Below are 19,896 nucleotides of genomic sequence, written 5' to 3' on the forward strand. Positions count from 1 at the left end.
GTGGATGCAGGTGTGGGAGTGTGTGTGTAGTATGGGGTGTAAGATGTGAAGTGTAGAGGCGTGTGTGTGTGTGTATGAGTATGGGGGTGTGGATGTGAGTGTGGGAGCGTGTGTGTGTGAATATGGGGGTGTGGATGTAGTATAGGGCGTGTGTGAAGTATGGGGAATTGTGGATGTGAGTGTGGGGAGTGTGTGTGTGTGAGTATGGGGGTGTGGATGTGAGTGTGGGAGTGTGTGTGAGTATGGGGGTGTGGATGTGAAGGGAGTGTGGGAGTGTGTGTGTGTGTGAAGTATAAAAGTGTGGATGTGAGTGTAGAATTAATGTGTGTGTATGAAATTGTGGATGTAAGTGTGAGTGTGTGTGTGAAGTATAAATTAATGGATGTAAAGTGTAGGAGTGTGTGGGGATTTAAGAGTGTAGATGTAGGTGTAAGTGTTTAATGAAGTAGAGGTATGGATGTAAATGCCGAGGGAACATGTGTGTGTGAGAGAAGCACCAGAATTATGGATGTAAGGTGTAGGAGTGTGTATAGGAGAGTGTGGATGTGAAGTGTAGGAGTGTGTGTGTGAAGAGTATGGGAGTGTGGATGTGAGTGTGGGAGCGTGTGTGTGGCAGGAAATAGAAGTGTGGATGTAGGTGTGAGAATTGTGTGTGTGTGGAGTATAGAAGTGTGGATGTGGAGTGTGGGAACATGTGAGAGAAGTAGAGGTGGAGTAATGTGTATAGAATGTAGATGTAGAGTGTAGGAACATGTGTGTGTGAAAGTATAGAATTATGAATGTAAAGTGTAGAACATGTGTGTAGACAAGTGTAGATGTAAAGTGTGGAAACATATGTGTGTGTGAAATATAGAAGTGAGATGTGAAATTAGGAGTGTGTGTGTGTGAAGTATAAGAGGTGTAGATGTGAAGTGTAGGAGCATGTGTGTATGAAATATAAGAGGTGTATGGATGTGAAGTGTAGGAGTGTGTGTGTATGGGTAGAGGTATAAGATGCTTAAAGAGTAATAGAAGGCGTTGTGTGTGTGGGGATTCTGGAGTATGAATGTGAAGTAGGAAACATGTGTATGAAGTATAGGAGTAGATGTAAGTGTGGGAGTGTGTGTGTGAGTATGGAGTGTGGATGTGAGTGTAGGGAGTGTGTGTGTGTGTGGAGTATGGGGGCAATGGATGTGGTGGCCAGGGTATGTGTGTGTATGAGTATGGGGTGTGGATGTGAGTGTGGGGTGTGTGTGTGAGTATGGGGGGTGTGGATGTGAGTGTGGGGTGTGTGTGTGAGTATGGGGGTGTGGATGTGAGTGTGGGAGTGTGTGTGTGTGTGTGAGTTTGGGGGTGTGGATGTGAGTGTGGGAGTGTGTGTGTGAGGGGGTATGGGGTGTGGATGTGTGGGAGCGTGTGTGTGAGTGTGGGGGTGTGGATGTGAGCATGTGGGGGGCATCTGTGTGAGTTTAGGGGTGGGTATGTGAATGTGGGGTGGGAGTGTGTGGGGTGGGAGTGGGAGTATGGATGTGTGTCTGTGTGTATCTGAATGTGGGGTGTGTCTGTGTGTACATGTGTGTATCTGTGGATATGGGGGTGTGTATGAGGTGGGTGTGTGCATGTGTGGGTGTGGATGTGGCGTGTGTGTATGAGAATGTGAATGTAGGTGTGCCTGTATCTGTGTCACTGTAGGGTGTGTGGATGTGGGGTGTGTGGATGTGTGCGTGTGTATCTGTGTGTGGATGTGGGGTGTGTGGATGTGTGTGTATCTGTGTGTGGATGTGTGGGGTGTGTGTGGGGTGCATGTATGAGATAGGTGTATTATATTTGTATCTATAGATGTAGAATTATGTAGATGTAGAGGTAGATGTAAGTGTGTATTACATATGTATGTGTGTGTGTAGATGTAGAGGTAGATGTAAATTGTGAGTGTCATTAGAGTGTATTAATAAGTAGGTATGTACATGTAGATATTAGTAATGGTTGTATGGAAGGCTGTAAAGTGTCACGTGGAAGTAATATAGAAATTAAGAGTGTGTGGAATGTATGTATATGTGGATGTAGGCTGTGAGTGTGCATGGAATTAATGTAGAAGTGGGTATGTGAATGTGTGTGTGTGGATGTGGGCTGTGAGTGGCGTGGAGAGTGTGTAGAGTGGGGTGTGTGCATGTGGATGTGTGTGTGGTTGTGGGCTGTGTGCGTGGAGTGTGTAGAGAGCAGGTGTGTGCATGTGTATGTGTGTGTGTGGATGTGGGCTGTGGTGTGCGTGGGTGTGTGTAGGGGTGGGTGTGTGCATGTGGATGTGTGTGTGTGTGGTTGTGGGCTGTGAGTGTGCGTGGGTGTGTGTAGAGAGTGGGTGTGTGCATGTGGATATGTGTGTGGTTGTGGGCTGTGAGTGTGCGTGGAGTGTGTAGAGAGTGGGTGTGTGCATGTGGATGTGTGTGTGGTTGTGGGCTGTGAGTGTGTGTGGAGTGTGTAGAGAGTGGGTGTGTGCATGTGGATGTGTGTGTGGTTGTGGGCTGTGTGTGTGGAGTGTGTGTAGAGAGTGGGTGTGTGCATGTGTATGTGTGTGGTTGTGGGCTGTGTGCGTGGAGTGTGTGTAGAGAGTGGGTGTGTGCATGTGTGTGTGTGTGGATGTGGGCTGAGTGTGGTGGGTGTGTGTAGAGAGCGGGTGTGTGCATGTGGATGTGTGTGTGGTTGTGGGCTGTGTGAGTGTGCGTGGAGTGTGTGTGTAGAGAGTGGGTGGATGTGTGTGTGTGGATGTGGGCTGTGAGTGTGCGTGGAGTGTGTAGAGAGTGGGTGTGTGCATGTGGATGTGTGTGTGTGGATGTGGGCTGTGAGTGTGCATGGAGTGTGTGTAGAGAGTGGGTGGATGTGTGTGTGTGGATGTGGGCTGTGAGTGTGCGTGGAGTGTGTGTAGAGAGTGGGTGGATGTGTGTGTGTGGATGTGGGCTGTGGGGTGTGGTGGGTGTGGAGAGAGTGGGTGGATGTGTGTGTGTGTGTGGATGTGGGCTATGAGTGTGCGTGGAGTGTGTAGAGAGTGGGTGTGTGCATGTGTATGTGTGTGGATGTGGGCTGTGTGAGTGGAGAGTGTGTAGAGAGCGGGTGTGTGCATGTGGATGTGTGTGGGTGTGTGGATGTGTGTGTGGGTGTGGGCTGAGTGTGTGTGGAGTGTGTAGAGAGCGGGTGTGTGCATGTGGATGTGTGTGTGTGTGGTTGTGGGCTGTGGGTGTGCATGGAGAGTGTGTAGAGAGTGGGTGTGTGCATGTGCATGTGGATGTGTGTGTGGTTGTGGGCTGTGAGTGTGCATGGAGTGTATAGAGAGCGGGTGTGTGCATGTGTATGTGTGTGTGTGGATGTGGGCTGTGAGTGTGCGTGGAGTGTGTGTAGAGAGTGGGTGTGTGCATGTGGATGTGTGTGTGGATGTGGGCTGTGAGTGTGCGTGGAGTGTGTAGAGAGTGGGTGTGTGCATGTGGACGTCTGCATGTGTGCGTATGTTTAGCAGCAGGCATTTTTTAATGAAATATTGCTCAGAACCAAGTATTAAAAGCCTATTAAAGGTTTCATGGTGATTGGGGACCCAGAGCCCCATCTTGGAGTCTCCCCTCCCCCATCCCCGAACTTCCTAACTTTGTGCCCCACTGTGGCTCCTCAGACACCTCTGGGGACACCCCAGTCCTTGACTGCAAGGTGAAAACCCCTCTAGGAGCTCTGTCCCCACACCTGCCCCGGGTGCTGTGGTGCGGCCCGCTGGACATTCTCAGGGTCCCTGTGTCACCTCATTGGTACCTGTGGTAAACATGGGAACACTGTTGACCTCTGGTTGGGATGAGGGTTTGGCAGAGAACGTTCAAACCAGCGCACAGCCTTCTGGGTGACTTTGGGAGGAGAGGTTGGCGGGCCCAGGCACAGGGTGACCCAGACCCCCCGCCTCCCACAGCTCTGCGTCCACGACAACTACAGAAACAACCCCTTCCACAACTTCCGGCACTGCTTCTGCGTGGCCCAGATGATGTACAGCATGGTCTGGCTCTGTGGCCTCCAGGTGGGTCCTGCCCGCCGCACACCCAGACCTCCACCCTCGGGGGTCAGATGGAAGCCCCTTCCAGGCAGTGGCAGCCCCATCCCACCAAGAGAGCCACAGGTGTGGTGTCCCCAGCCGCTCCGCCCCTCCTAGGGAAGCACCCCCCCCACCACTGTCAGTCTCCCCATGGGCGAGGCTGCTCCTAGGATTACATGAGCAGGTGTGCGCCCAACCTGGTCACCCGTCCACCCCCACAGGAAGGCTGGTCCCCTCCCACCATGCCAGGAGACTCCACATGGCTGCAGGAGCCTTTGTCCCCACCTTACCACTCCCCCAATTCCACCCCCTCATCCCATCCCACCCTCCGAGTGAAGAGGGCAAACACCTGCGCCCTGTTTTCCAATCCAGGAGAAGTTCTCACAAACGGATATCCTGATCCTAATGACAGCGGCCATCTGCCACGATCTGGACCATCCCGGCTACAACAACACGTATGTACAGGATTTTCTCTTGTTTTCCTTTTAAAAGGCACCCTGGCTCCTGGAGGGAACCCGTCAGCCCAACCCTCAGAGCAGTTCCCAGAAGGAGCTGTCAGCGACGGCCTCCCAGCCCAGCTCTGCCTCCACTGACACAGCTCCTGGCTTCTGGACTTTGCCCAGGGCCTCGGGTCTCCCCGGAGTAGGAACTTTCGGGATTATCAAACCCCAGGGGGACTTTCCCACCCCTGCGCGGGCCTGGTCCAGGCTCAGGTGCACGGCAGAGCCCTGGCCACGCCGGCGCCTTCTCCACCCCAGGCAGGGAGCAACGCCTGTGGGCACGCGGGGATGGGGGCTCCACACACCCTCTCAGGAGCTCGTCTCTCCCCCGGCAGGCTTCCAGCTGGCTTCCGCAGGGAAGGCAGAGGCAGGGGCCAGAAGAGAGTGAGAGAAGGGACTGCAGAATGACAGGAGGTGGGAGTGAGGTGTCCCTTGTGGGGCCAGGGACCAGAAGGACAGACCATTGCTCCACTCCTGCCTCCACAGGCACAGAAGACCATGGCAGACATGGTCCAGGCCGTGGGCTTGGGTTTGTGTCCACAGTGGCACAGCAGCTCTCTCTGTTGAATTGTGTGTTTGTGTGACGATGTCATCACAGGCCTGAGAGCTCTGCTGCCGTGTGTCGGCACCTAGTGGGTTCCAAGGTGCGGCAGTCGGCGCTTCTCCCGGGGCCATCAACACACACACCCATCTGTTCTCCTTCTGCTCATTTCACACTCACAGTGGCCGGCACAGCACAGGCCAGCAGAGGCCTTGACCACAGCATCCCAGTGAACCACAGCTGGTTCTGCCCACCTGCCTCCTCTAGCACCTGGTGACATCTGACAATTTCACAAGAGGCCGTGATGCCTCAGGGCCTGTCCCAGGGAGCGTGCTGCTTCCTCAGAGGGGTCCTGGGACTGCAGGAGCATGGGGATGTGAAGTTGCAGGGGCAGCCGAGCAGCAGGAGGGACCTTCTGGGTGGGGCAGGGCACAGGCGGCTCCCCCAGCCCCCATGGCTCTTCTTCCCCGACTCTACTCCACTTACATGCCTGGGCGTTGCTCCCCAGTACAGGTGCCTGGTGAGGGCTCCTGAGCCTCCCCTCACTCTCTCCTCGCCTCCCAGGTACCAGATCAACGCCCGCACAGAGCTGGCGGTTCGCTACAATGACATCTCGCCGCTGGAGAACCACCACTGCGCCGTGGCCTTCCGGATCCTCGCTGAGCCCGAGTGCAACATCTTCTCCAACATCCCACCTGATGGGTTCAAGCAGATCCGACAGGTGCGCGGGGTGAGGGGCCTCCCACCGGAGTGGGGGCACATTCAGGGACAGCAGCCCCCATTCTCCACTGGCTGGAGGCTCCCAGAAGCTCCTGGCCACAGCAGTGCCCTGCAGACCCAGGGGAACCCCTCCCTCCTTCCTCACCTCCTCCAGGGCCCAGAGTGGAGCCCCAAAAAGAAGGTACCCTTGCCATGCACACGTGTATCCCACTGACCTGCACTTCCCAGCCTCTATTAATTGAGCCTTCACTGGCTCCCTCTGAGATAAATCCTTTGTCCATCTTCCAGTCTAAGAAACTGAGGCTTAGCGAAGGTAGGGAGCCTGCCCAAGGAGGGGGCGGGCCCTGGACAGACACGTCTGCTGCATCCAACGTAGGAGAGCTACCCTGCTCCATAACCCCAGCTGCTGTCACGTGCCACCCACAGCCCAGTCAGCCCCCTTCCATTTCTTTTTTTTTTTTCTTCTAAGACAGAGTTTCACTCTGTTGCCCAGGCTGGAGTGTAATGGTGCAATCTCAGCTCACTGCAATCTCCACCTCCTGGGTTCAAGCAATTCTCCTGCCTCAGCCTCCCAAATAGCTGGGATTACAGGTGTGCGCCACCACACCCGGCTAATTTTCGGTATTTTTAGTAGAGATGGGGTTTTCACCATGTTGGCCAGGCTGGTCTTGAACTCCAGACCTCAGGTGATCCATCTGCCTCGACCTCCCAAAGTGCTGGGATTACAGGCATGAGCCACTGCGCCCAGCCACCCCTTCCATTTTAGATAAGGGGGCTTTCTGCGTCTCAGGGTGTGATGGGAGGAGAGTGAGAGGGACATCTGCGTGAGAGGAAGATGACCCAGTCCACCTGCCCCAGACAAACACCTCCAGCTCATCGAAATAACGCCCCCTTCCACACGGGAATTCCTCATCAAACCCTCACTCTCCGACGTTTGCAGGGGAGGGAAGCTCTCAGAGTAACCTCTGGGAGAAATGTGTGGGGTGAATAGTAGCGTCCTTCAAACAAGGCCCACCTCCCGTGAGTGTGATCTTATTTGGAAAAGGGTCTTTGCGTTTGTACTTGTTAAGATCTCCAGATAAGATCAGTGTGGATTGTCCAAGGGGGCCCTAAATCCAAAGACTAGTGTCCTTGGACAAGACAGAGGAGAAAACAGTCCAGACACAGAGGAGAAGGCAGCGTGAAGATGCGGTGAGTGGAGATTGGAGTGGTGCAGCCCTAAACCAAAGGACTCCAGGTCCCGGGGGACCTGGAGGAGACAAGGAAGGACCCTCCCCTGGAGTCTTCGGAGCGAGCAGGGCCCTGTCCACACCTTGATCTTGGTTCTGGCCTCCAGCACTGTGAGAGAATGAGTGTTGTTTTAAGCTGCCTAGTTTGTGGTACTTTATGTGGCGGCCCCAGGACACTCACCAGGGGCACCGTTCCGCAAGGCAGACCTCAGCCATTTGAAGTCTAAGTGGCTTCCTTCCAGAGGCAGCCGACAGAGACCGTCTGGACGCCAGCACTGGGAAAATACTCACCGCCCTCCCGGAGTGCTGCTGAGCCTCCTTTATCAGAGAGCAGCAGCCTCGTCGACCATGGCTTTCCGATTTGTCTACGCTTCCAGGAGGTTCAAAGCCCAACGTAAAAAACTGAAGTCAGTGAAGCATTTGAGGAAGCTCTGAGGAAGCAGTACGCTCCCTGGGACGGGGCCCTGAGGCATCACGGCCTCTTGCGAAATTGTCAAATGACACCAGGCGCCAGAGGCAAGTGGGCAGAACCAGGCTGTGGTACACTGGGATGCTGTGGTCAAGGCCTCTGCTGGCCTGTGCTGTGCTGGCCACTGGGAGTGTGAAATGAGCAGAAGGAGAACAGATGGGTGTGCATGGTGATGGCCCCGGGAGGAGCACGGACAGCTGCACCTCGGAACCCACTAGGCCTGACACGGCAGCAGCGCTTTCTGGCCTGTGACGACATCATTGCACAAACATACACAATTCAACAGACAATTTACAGTCATTATTGAATCACCGGTTCCCAGTACAGTTATCTCCCCTTTATCTATAGGCTCTCTGGCCTCTCCTCCGTGTTTGTGCCCCTCCCCACCCTGCAAGCAGGTGCCCTGTGTGGCTATAAGCGGTGGCAAATCTTCGTCTGTAGTAGGTCAAGGGGCAACCGTGAAGAGAGAACACTGCATCTGCCACTGCTGCCCCAGTGGGGAGCTCCTCCAGAGACAGGACCCTGGGAATCAAAGGAAGTGAACGCCCCTTAGTGTAGGCTTCGTCCCACTGAGCCGTGTCGGAGAGCATCACGCAAGAGAAGGAGGTGGCACCCGACTGGAGGAGCAGCCCCTCTGCACAGGGGATTGTCCTCGTGCCCGGCCACCGTGGGGACACACCAGCGTTGGCTGTTTCAAATGCTTCACTGACTACAAAATGTGACTCTCCTCTGGGGGTAAAATTCGTTGTCCCACTTTTTAAAAAATATATTTTGTCATGGAAGATTTCAGGAATAACTGAATAAATGCTTCACTAATAACACAATTCAGTGTTTACAGGAAAATTGAATAATTCAAGATGCAAGTGGTGTCCCCCTCAAAAATATATGTATACGTTTGAAATGACCTAGATTGATGGGTTTGGGTTTTGTATCTGATGCTTGTGGTTTTATGTTCTTGGATGGATGGATGGATGGATGGATGGAATGGATGGATGGATGGATAAATGGATGGAAGGGTGGATGGATGGAAGGACAGATGGGTGGATGGATGGATGGATGGATGGATGGATGGATGGATGGATGGATAAATAGATGGAAGGGTGGATGGATGGAAGGACAGATGGATGGATAGATGGATGGATGGATGGATAAATGGATGGAAGGGTGAATGGAAGGATGGATGGGTGGATGGATAGATGGATGGATAGAGGATGAATGGGTGGGTGGATGGACGGATGGATGGATGGATGTGTTTTTTGGGTGAATGGATGGATGTGTGGACAAATGGATGGATGGGTGATGGATGCACATATGAATCAGAATGAGGGATACATGAAATAGTGTATGCAGGGGGCTCAGTACTCAGTAGGCCTCCATTGAATACTTGTTGGGATTATGCCCGTGTTACCGCTTTGTTCTTTCACTATTTAGGGAATGATCACGTTAATCTTGGCCACTGACATGGCAAGACATGCAGAAATTATGGATTCTTTCAAAGAGAAAATGGAGAATTTTGACTACAGCAATGAGGAGCACATGACCCTGGTGAGTGGCTTGTTCTGCCTGTGTGGGCAGCCAGGCGGTGGGCTGGCTGAGTGGGTCATCCATCCAGCTCACACTGGAAGCCAAGAAGCCAAAAGTATTAGTCTTGCCTTGAAACATGGTATCTATAAATCTGGTTTTCAAGGTCACGACTCTTACTAGGAGAGTCCCGGGCAGGGCCTCCCTCCTGACGGAGCCTCCTTCATGGTCGGAGGCGGCACTCTCCCATTCCTCCATCTCTTTTGGATTTGAGGGAGATAAGTGGGTGAAGGCCATGAATCTCGCTCTGCTTTCCAGAGAATAAAACCAGCTCTCCCATGAAGGCACAGCCCCAGCCCATCTCTGTGGGGGCAACTCCAACACAGTCCCTGCTCCCCAAGCCGGCATCCCCCCCAGGCCCACACCATAGCCCGGCACCCCTCTATCACCAGGATAAGGTGGCCAGAGAAGGGGTAGGGGGCCTCCCCCATGAGAAGGTGCAGCATCTTCCTTTCAGAAAGGGCAGGCACTGGGCACCCCAAGGCACACAAGGACCGGAGCACGACTCATACCTGGAATCCAGCACTTTGGGAGGCCATGGCGGGAGGATTGCTTGAGACCAGAAGTTTCAGACCAGTCTGAGCAACATTAGCAGACTCTATCTCCACAAAAAAAGAAAAGTCAAAAAATCAGTGCATACCTGTGGTCCCAACTGCTTGGGAGGTGGAGGTGGGAGGGTCGCAGGAGCCCAGGTCCAGGCTGCAGTGAGCCACGGTCATTCCACTGCACTCCAGCCTGGGCAACAGAGCAAGGGTCTGTCTCAAAAAACAGAGAGGTGCATGAGAACTGCCCTCCCAGTCTTCAAAGAGAAAGCTGGTTTTCTGGAACCTTGTCTAAGCATCGGGTACACCCCTGGCATTCTTACTCTGAAATTGATTGTTTAAAATCAATAGCATCGGCCGGGTGCGGTGGCTCAAGCCTGTAATCCCAGCACTTTGGGAGGCCGAGACGGGCGGATCACGAGGTCAGGAGATCGAAATCATCCTGGCTAACACGGTGAAACCCCGTCTCTACTAAAAAATACGAAAAACTAGCCGGGCGAGGTGGCGGGTGCCTGTAGTCCCAGCTACCCGGGAGGCTGAGGCAGGAGAATGGCATAAACCCAGGAGGCGGAGCTTGCAGTGAGCCGAGATCTGGCCACCGCACTCCAGGCTGAGTGACAGAGCGAGACTCTGTCTCAAAAAAAAAAAAAAAAAAATCAATAGCATCACTTTCCACCTCCAGAGAGGTTGAAAAATAGGGAACTCTTGGCTCAGGCTGAGCTTCTAACCACCCGTCCCCGTAGGTGGAGTCTTTAGGACTCAGCTCTCTGGAGCTGAGGTGCAGTTAATTCCCAAAGGCTGTGCGAGAGGACGGGAGCTCCCGCAGGCAAGGGCTGGACAGCAGGCAAACCTCTGGAGGCCAGGGCCTCCAGAAGCCCCTTCCCCGAGAGGGAAACAGACGCATGGAACAGCTTCCTGGCAAGCAAGTTCCTCGCTCCCGAAAAACCAAGGGAAAGCAGGAGGCACCGCCTTGTCCTCTTACATATGAGGAAGGCAGGGATGGACCTGCAGGCAGGGGTGACCCACGCCCCACCGATGCCTTCTTCCTCCCTTTGAGGTGGGAGGAGAGGTCAGGGAAGAGACGGAGAGGGGCAGGATGCCGGAGGATCGGGTGCCAGGTGGTCAGGACCTCCGAGCCCAGCTGAAGGTCCCCACTCCCACCCCCAGCCTTACACACTGCAGCTGTGCAGACCAGAGGCAAAGTGAGGCTCAGAGCCCAGGCTTCCGTTTATCCCAACGACCGGCACCGGGCGGGGTCAGATGACAAGCAGCACAGCCAGGGATTGTCTCACTGCTGGGGAGCCCCAGACAGGGCTTCATGAACACTGGAGGACAGAGGTGGGGGGAAGGTCTCGGGGGGGAAAGGTTCTGAGTCAAAGTGGGCCCCAATAAGGAGGCCTCCAAGGAGAGTGCGGGCTGACGTGGGAGGTGTGAGGTGCAGGGAGTGTGGCCGGCAGGGCCTGGGACCTTGACCTTCCCCAGAGACAGTGCTGCCCTGGCCCTGTCCTAGGTCTGGTGTGGGGACAGCTCCCCTTGACCTTCTCCAGAGACGGTGCCGCCCTGTCCCTGTCCTGGGTCTGGTGTGGGGACAGCTCCCCCAGGGCCTGCCAGGCACAGGCTAGTAATTGCCTCTGGTCTGGAGCCGGACTCCACAGAGGAGTCAAAGAAAGGCCTGGATGGCTTCCTGGGAACTGATAGGGTGGGGAAAGGAAGGGTGACCACAGCAGGGTCCCTTCGAGGTCCCGCCGAGGTTGGAAGGCAGGATCCACCAAGCATCGTGCAGACACCCAGCTGAACTGACCTGCCCCTCACCTAGTCACATTCCCCAAACCAACAGGTGCAGCCCCACAGCCGGGGGCCATGTGCCTCAGCTGGGCTTTCCTGTCAAATCAGCTTCAGAGCCTGGACGGCAGCCAACACTTTGACCTGGAAACCTGGTGATTCCAGACAGTCATTTGTGCCCGGTGCAGGCAGGGCTGCGGGACACCAGCCCTCCACGGTCTGTCCTATGGTGACATCCGGGCTAGTTCGGGTGGAAGCTGCTGCATCCCTGGGTCTACCCTATCTCCTCCTGAAGCTCCCATGGTGTGCCCAACCCTGGCCAAGCTCGGACGGAGCCACCTGTCCCCTGGGAAGATGAGCAGTGCACCCACCTGGGGAACAGCAGCAAATAGGGGGTGACCAGGCACGGGGCAGTGCTCCGGGGATATCACCTGGGCTGGGATGGCGAGAAAGGCTGGAAGGAGGGGACCCAAACAGGACCTTGAAGGTTCATTCTCCATTGAGAAGGGAGCCTGCCCTCCCTGAAGTCAGCCAAGCTCAGTTGCATGGTCCAGCTGCACGGTCCTCCCTCTCTTCCTGCCTGTAATGGCACGTCCAGACCCGAGCAGCTCAGCAGGCCATGTTCTACCTCCTGTTACCTCAAGTCCAAAATCTCTTCTTTCAGCTGAAGATGATTTTGATAAAATGCTGTGATATCTCTAACGAGGTCCGTCCAATGGAAGTCGCAGAGCCCTGGGTGGACTGTTTATTAGAGGAATATTTTATGCAGGTAAGAGTCTTGCAGAGCGATCAAGCCTCCAGCCAGTCTTATTAACCCCACTTAGTAAGGGTTTGCGTGAAACAGCACGCCAGGGTGGACCCGCATGTTCACCGGGCCGCGGACAGTTCAGCCTCCAGAAAGCCTTCACGGCAGGCGTCCATCAGAAACAAAATAGGTTATAATTTGAGACCTGAAAGAAAGTGACAATCCAGAAAAGCTAATGTCCTAAAACTGCCACCTGTCACTGCTAATTGAACCATTATTAGAAGCAGCCTTGTCAAGCCAATTGCCTGAAAGTCAAGAAGCAAGAATTGCAGAGGCAGGAGGGGCCCCCAGAGGGCTGAGACCCAGCAGGTCAGCTCACAGAGATGGCCACGGGGAAGATCGGGGACGTAGAAAACCAAACCAGCTGAAAACAACCACCAAATGTTAATACAGCAGCTTGATCAAGCCTAGGAGAACTCGGGAGGCTTTCTGCAGGATGCTTCTGCCGTCCTGTGTTACGTGCAACTTACCTCTGTCTGTCTCTCATCTCGGTCTTCCCAGCTAGACCTGCATGCCCAGCTCTGTTTAGCACTGAAGATACTGTCGCCCTCGCCTTGTTCTTTACTGAGACACATTTGTGGTGTGGTTTGGTTGGTTGGTGGTTAACTGGCGCATCTTGTCTTTCTCTGAGAACAGCGATCTGGTTCTGGGGCATTTCTGTCTTTAATGTCGCTATCTGTTGCATTCCCTGCAGAGCGACCGTGAGAAGTCAGAAGGCCTTCCCGTGGCCCCGTTCATGGACCGAGACAAAGTGACCAAGGCCACAGCCCAGATTGGGTTTATCAAGTTTGTCCTGATCCCAATGTTTGAAACAGTGACTAAGGTGAGTAACTGTTACCACGTGTGACACTTGCATACACTCAGATACACAGGCACACGCAGGTACACGCAGGCACACACAGGCATACACAGACCCACGCAGGCACACAGGCACACACAGACACACAGGCACACGCAGGCACACACAGGCACATGCACACAGGCACACACATGCACACACAGGTATGCACATGCACACACACAGGTACACACACACACAGGCACACACACAGGTACACACACACACAGGCACACCTGCACATCCTGAGCAGCCTCTTCCCCGGCTGTCGTGGTGACCGCTGTCCCTGCTCCATCCAGAGCCTGCTCCCCACAGCCTGGCCCGTGACCCCAGCATCTCCCACTGTGTGCTGCACTCCCTGCCTTGCCTCACTGGGCCCTGGGGGGGCCCCTCATTGCCCTCCTGCATCACTGCTGGCCTTCAGGTCCCTGGAGGCAGCACCAGCTGTTGACTCTCCTGTCCCCTCTCTGTGTCCCAGTTCCACCGATCCTCACCTGTGGAGGAACCACTGAGCTCTGTGCCCTCGAGCTGTGAAGCCCCCATCCAGCTCCCAGTCTCACCGCACCCAGCCACCGAGGCCTTGCTCCCTGCACACAGCTCGTTCCTGCCCAGCTCCCCCCCCCAGGGCCCCTGAGCTGCCTGTGGCCCCTGCCAAGGCCCCACCTCAAGGCACCCCCAGCATGTGCAAAACAGGCCCATCTCTTGTTTCCCCCGGGGGTCTGGACTCACAGCCTTGCATCCTCCGACCTTCCTGGGCTCCCAAGTGCTGTGGATCCTTCTGCTCCAGGGCATCTGGAGCCGCCCCCACCCACTTCCCACTCCCAGGACCCTCAGCCGGGAGGCTGTCGGCTCCGTTCCCCTGCCCCTCGTCTTTGTTAGAACCTCAGAACCTGTCCCCAACCCTCATCTCACGGGCACGGGGGACACAGGAGCCGGGGGGGGGTACTTTCTGTAGGACCTCATGGAGGGTGATGAGGGCCAGAGACAGAGCCGCAGCGGGTGGGGGCAGCAGAGCCGGCAGGAGGGTGTCCAGGAGCTGGGACTGGCCCACATGCTTCTGCACGGAGCACCTGACACCTGCTTTTCTCCAGCGTTTAGCGCTGCCTTAAGAACGGGGGACTCTGAATTAGTCCGTTTTTCTCCCCCAGCTCTTCCCTGTCGTTGAGGCGATCATGCTACAGCCGCTTTGGGAATCCCGAGATCGCTACGAGGAACTAAAGCGGACAGACGACGCCATGAAAGAGGTAAAACGCGCCGAAGAGAACCTTCCTTCCCTGTGGCAAGCAGGCACAGCGCCCGCCGCACTCCTGACTCCAGAATCTCGGACGTGCCAAGCAGGGCACCACTGAAGGCGACCCCATGGACAGGCGCACGCGTCCCTTCCATCAGAAAGCCTGGCTCCGTGAAATTAGGGAATGTGATACGGGAAACCAAAACTGCATTCGCCAAGAACGCGTCAGGGCTCAGAACCTTCCAGGGAGTTTACTGGCCGTGCCCTTCACAAAAATCACAACTGTCACCCACATCTGTGGGCACCCAGGTGTCCTTGGGCGTATCAACCGCTGTTAGAGCATCTGGGACCCCTCTGAGTACAGCGCCTGGCCTGGCCCCAGGGCTGACTTGTTCAGAGCAGGCCATGGGCTAGAAAGGGGCCCTCCCCTGGCACAGGGGCAAAGCGACCACCCACCTGCCAGCTTCCGGGCCCAGAACACACACCAGCACCTCTCAGGGGACAGGGAGCCTGGGGCTGGCTTTCGGTTGCTGTTGGATTGACATCGTTTTGGAGGAAGGGGTCAGGGTCACAGGCTCAGGGCCCACGCAGTCTTTCCACAGATTCCCCCGGCTGTCTGCTGTCCAGCCGCCCATGGTGTGGCCTCTGCCCCGCCCTCCTGCCTCCTCCCCCCAGCGCCCCCGTGCAGCTAGAACAGCCCCACTACTCCTGCAGAGTTTGACGCCTCCTGGCCTTGGCTGGTGTTGCCCCTGCCACCTCCCCTCCCCACAGTGCCCTTTGTACCATTGAAGCACCCTCCAAGGCCCGTCAGTCAGGGCTCCCCTAGTTACTGTGCCCACCACACCGTCTTTTCTGCCTGGGCGCTCCTGAAGCCCATGTGGCCCATGATGCCCTTTTGAGCACTGAGCCATTGTCCAGGCGTAGCCTTGTGTTGGTCTCATCTCCCTCGACTGACGGCCCCGTGCCCACGCCCACCTGGGGCGCCAGGCCAGGCACGTGGTAGATGCCCAGCAATTGCTTAGAAATTGACTGAAAATCCAGACCAGCTGCCCTGACTTCTCCAGCTGATGGAAAGTCGCAGAAAGGTCTCTAAACCTCTGCAAGGCTGAGAGCACTTACGCAGAGGGACAGATGTAGCAAGACGGCTTCTCCTACTCCAGAGCCCCACAGGAGAGCTGAGGGGGCTTCTGCCTTTCTCGTGGCCCTCTGAGAGCCATAGCCCTGATGGCCTTGAGTCTCTAGTCCCGAGCCCTGCTGCCCAGTAGGGAACACTAGGGTTCTTCAAGGCCTCTGCCTTCCCCCTCTCAGCCCCCACAAAAAGGACAGTCACACCAAAGAGGTGAAAAGGCCCAAGTCACAGGCTCTGCACACACCACCAGTCCCTGCGGCTGTGGTGGCTGCGGCTGGGTGAGCTCACTGTCCAGGCCCCGGATGAGGCACCAAGGGTACCGGGACAGGGTACACAGAGGTGCCTCTGAAAAACCCATGTCAGGAGCACTGGGCTCACAGGGGCTGGAGACCACAGGCTTTCACACTGCAGCACCTCCAGGCAACAGAAGCTGCTGGAAGACAGGCAGACACTCCCCTGCTGTCTCCTGCTCCCTGACTTGGCCTTCTCTGCACTTTGTTCCAGTTACAGAAGAAGACTGACAGCTTGACGTCTGGAGCCACCGAGAAGTCCAGAGAGAGAAGCAGAGATGTGAAACACAGTGAAGGTAACGCTGTCTCTGCTGACGTGGCGTCAGTCCATACCGTGATTCCGACAAAGGACAGAAGGAAGAGGAAGGCGAGAAAATCTGAATTTTGGAATACCTTTAAATGAACGGATTTTTTTTTTTTTTTTTTTTTTTTTTTTGAGACGAATTCTCACTATTGTTGCCCAGGCTAGAGTGCAATGGTGCGATCTCGGCTCACTGAAACCTCCCGGGTTCAAGCAATTCTCCTGCCTCGGCCCCCTGAGTAGCTGGGATTATAGGCGTGCGCCACCACACCTGGCTAGTTTTTGTGTTTTTAGTAGAGACAGGGTTTCACCATGTTGGCCAGGCTGGTCTTGAACTCCTGGCCTCAAGTGACTCACCTGCCTCTGCCTCCCACAGTGCTAGGATTACAGGCGTGAGCCACTGCGCCTGGCCAAATGAATGGAAATTTTATTCCTTGCATCTAATCATTAGAATTAGGCTCTTAAGCCTGGTGGCTCATGCCTGTAATTTCAGTACTTTGGGAGGCCGAGGTGGGCAGATCACTTGAGGTCAGGAGTTCGAGACCCAGCTTGGCCAACATGCTGAAACCCCATCTCTACTAAAAATACAAAAATTACCCAGGTGTGATGGCACATACCTGTAGACCCAGCTACTTGGGAGACTGAGGCAGGAGAGTCACTCGAACCTGGGAGGCGAAGCTTGCAGTGAGCCGAGATTGCGCTACTGCACTCCAGCCTGGGCAACAGCAAGACTCCATCTCAAAAGAAAAACAAAAAAAGAATGAGGCTCTTAAAGAAGGGGAACATGGTTTAGTTAATAGAAAAACATCAATAATTAGCATATGCATCACTTATAAGAGTGAGGACTTTTTAAAAGTGCAATTGAAGTACTGAAAACTTCACAAATCACGTGTTGGCTTTCTGTGGCTTTGAGAGTTTCTCTCTGCACTTGTTGATACAGTTATTCAGCTCACGGGGAATGCAGAGCAGCCATTTGTTCACCTCATAATAAGGTCACACTGTACCTGTCTAACAGATAATTCAAGAGAGAGTGCATCAAGCATGTAAGGCTCAGGGCAGGACAAACGGGACATGACTTATAAGTGGGGCAGCAACAGGCTTTGGCGTCCAACACACCTGGTTTTGAGTCCAGGCTTGCCAATTACGAGCCGAGAGACGTGCACAAGTGTCTCAGCCTCTCTGAACCTCAGAGCCCCAGTCTCTAAACCAGAGGTAATAATACCATTGTCAGTGCTGTTTTAGTGACTAAACAGTCAAAGCGCGGGTCTGGTCCCTGTGAAGGGCTCAGTCAATGTTGGTATTTAATTTTTTAAGTCAGTTCGTATTTTTCAGTGGCTCAGAAAAGGGATCAATATTGTTTTATTTTGCCTAAATGTATTCAGCAATATATCTGATGGCCTCTTTCTTTTAAAATGGGCTGTGTGTCGGCCGGGTGCGGTGGTTCACGCCTGTAATCCCAGCACTTTGGGAGGCTGAGGCAGGCAGATCACTTGAGGTCAGGAGTTTTAAACCAGCCTGGCCAACATGGTGAAACCCCATCTCTACTAAAAACACAAAAATTAGCCAGCCGTAGTGGCGCGTGCCTGTAATCCCAGCTACCTGGGAGCCAGAGGCAGGAGAATTGCCTGAACCCAGGAGGCGGTGGTTGCAGTGAGCCGAGGTCATGCCACTGCACTCCAGCCTGGGCAACAGGGCCAGACTCTGTCTCAAAAAAAAAAAAAAAAAAAGGCTGTGTATAATCCTGTTACGTTTCTGCGACTGCTGGTGCTTTTTTTCATCTTGTTTTTTGAGATGGAGTCTCACTCTGTTGCCCAGGCTGAAGTGCAGTGGTGCGATTTCAGTTCACTATAACCTCGACCTCCCGGGTTCAAGCGATTCTCCTGCCTCAGCCTCCTAGGTAGCTGGGATTACAGGCATGTGCCACCACACCTGGCTAAGTTTTGTATTTTTAGTAGAGACAGGGTTTCACCATGTTGGTCAGGCTGGGCTCAAACTCCTGACCTCGTGATCCACCCGCCTTGGTCTCCCAAAGCGCTGGGATTCCAGGCGTGAGCCACCGTGCCCTATTCCTAAAAAAAACAAATCAGTCATCTTTCCCTTCTTTCAGGAGACTGTGCCTGAGGAAACTGAGGGGCGTGGCTGCGGTTCCGGACGGGCTGGCAGAGCTGCACGGGATCCTTGTGCGGGAAGAGCTGCCCTGAGCACCTGGCACGTTTTCTAAGAAACATTTTGTTCACTGATACAAAAAAAAAAAAAAAGGAATTCATGATGCTGTACAGAATTTTATTTTTAAACTGTCTTTTAAATAATATATTCTTATACGGAAATGGGTACTGTACTTCTTCTTTGCTAGAGTTGTGTACGCTGCTTCCGGTAAGTTCTCTCGTGGAGACGAAGGACACTGTGCTTTTCCCCAGATGTATCTCAGAGCAATTGACCGGTGTGATACGGTGCGTATGTCCCTGTAAATTCAGCATTAAATGTCAGAACGGTGCCCTGAGCGCAAGGACGTGCCCGGGTCCTGTATTTCTGAGCAGAGGGGGATGTCAGTGCTGTGTGTGGGACATCTGGGGACTGAGGCAGGTGGCCAGACTGTAGGACGTGTGTCGGAGCAAACGCACCCATGACCACGGGGACGACACACGCTGCGTGCTCCTGCGCAGGAAGACTGGTGACTTCACATTTAAATCCTCAGATAAGGAAAAGAGACATATGTATTCAGCACGTCTGAGGGTCTCTATCTTGGGAGGAGAGATGGCCCTCCCTCTGGCCTTTGTTCCGGTAATGAGCACAGGGGACATTCTGGGTGGCACTGTGTCCACACGGGGGACCCAGCCCCCGGCTTGGTCATGGCCAGGCTCCTGTTGTTGCTGGACAGTCGCACCCCTAAGCTCTCAGAGACTGCCTGCACGCGGTGGACTCCTGGAGACCCGATTTATGAAAAGCAAGGAAAAGTCCCCTGGGCTGTGGGCTCCATCTCTGCTGCACTCTAGAGACTGAACCACCTCCCGACGCGCTTCGCCCTACAGAGCTCGTCTGTAAAGGCCATGGGCGTGGTCGGAGCTTGGTCAACATTTCGTTTCTGTGTTGGGTCACTTTCCTCGGAGCATTTGTTTCCTCTTAGTGAATTCCAGAATATTCCCACCTTCAAATAATTCATTTTTTACCTGTAAAATTTTCCATCTCATCTTGACTCCAGCTCAATACGTATAGGGACCTTGATTTCTACACCCCTTCTTGTTTCTGCTTTTGTTCTTCATTTGAATCCTACTGAAGCCAATAGATATGGCAACGTTGGCAAAAATAGAAGCAAAACGTAGGCTTGTGGATATTGATGCCCTCGACCTTCCTGCCAGCCTCTGTGAGGGATTATTACCTGCTCTCCTCATCCATAACAAGGCTCTATGAACAGCACCTTCATCTGCTACAGCACTTGGAATGCCCACCTCACCAAACTGCGCCCCTCATCAAACTCCATACAACACTTCCTTGAGTTTTACTATCATAAACACGCAATCACACACACACACGGACACGGACACACTCTTACATGTCAGCACAACTCCTCTGGTTCTAGGCTATACTGCATCCTGGAACAATTAAATCAAATGACTGAGGTCCATTAGGGGAGGTGTCTAGACGGCCTCTACTGTTAGTCCCGGTTCGTATGCAGCCAGCCTGGTCTCCATGCACGGGACCCCCAGAAAGCCCACCAACCCACCCTCCTGTCACGCACAGCAGTCCCTGAGGCCCCACAGTTGGGGGCCGTGTCCACCTTGGTCAGCCTGTGCACCCAGAGCCTACCCACACCGGGAGGCAGCCACACGGGTGAGCTGAATCATGGGCTACATGAGGGAGCGGAGGCTCAGGACAAGAGAGATGTGCCCACGGCCCCAGAG

At 54.3% G+C, this 19,896-nt stretch overlaps 1 protein-coding gene across 5 annotated transcripts in view; it reads left to right on the plus strand.

Moving 5' to 3' along the window:
- PDE9A (phosphodiesterase 9A) overlaps positions 1-18,335 on the plus strand; it is a 121,701-nt gene extending 103,366 nt beyond the window's left edge. For 3 of the 5 annotated variants that reach the window (XM_031665771.1, XM_031665773.1, XM_031665772.1), the window contains 9 exons: positions 3,920-4,024; positions 4,412-4,494; positions 5,645-5,801; positions 8,930-9,043; positions 12,068-12,172; positions 12,903-13,031; positions 14,195-14,290; positions 15,911-16,063; positions 18,105-18,335. In XM_031665771.1, the coding sequence (XP_031521631.1) occupies positions 3,920-4,024; positions 4,412-4,494; positions 5,645-5,801; positions 8,930-9,043; positions 12,068-12,172; positions 12,903-13,031; positions 14,195-14,290; positions 15,911-16,063; positions 18,105-18,218 (1,056 nt within the window). In that variant the 3' untranslated portion in view covers positions 18,219-18,335. The remainder of the gene's footprint in view (positions 1-3,919; positions 4,025-4,411; positions 4,495-5,644; positions 5,802-8,929; positions 9,044-12,067; positions 12,173-12,902; positions 13,032-14,194; positions 14,291-15,910; positions 16,064-18,104) is intronic. The other 2 variants (XM_003895434.4, XM_003895433.4) reach the window with 2 other exon arrangements.
- Positions 18,336-19,896: the final 1,561 nt, after the last annotated feature.

Source organism: Papio anubis, chromosome 4 (genome assembly GCF_008728515.1).
Source record: "Papio anubis isolate 15944 chromosome 4, Panubis1.0, whole genome shotgun sequence".
Taxonomy (NCBI): Eukaryota; Metazoa; Chordata; class Mammalia; order Primates; family Cercopithecidae; genus Papio; species Papio anubis.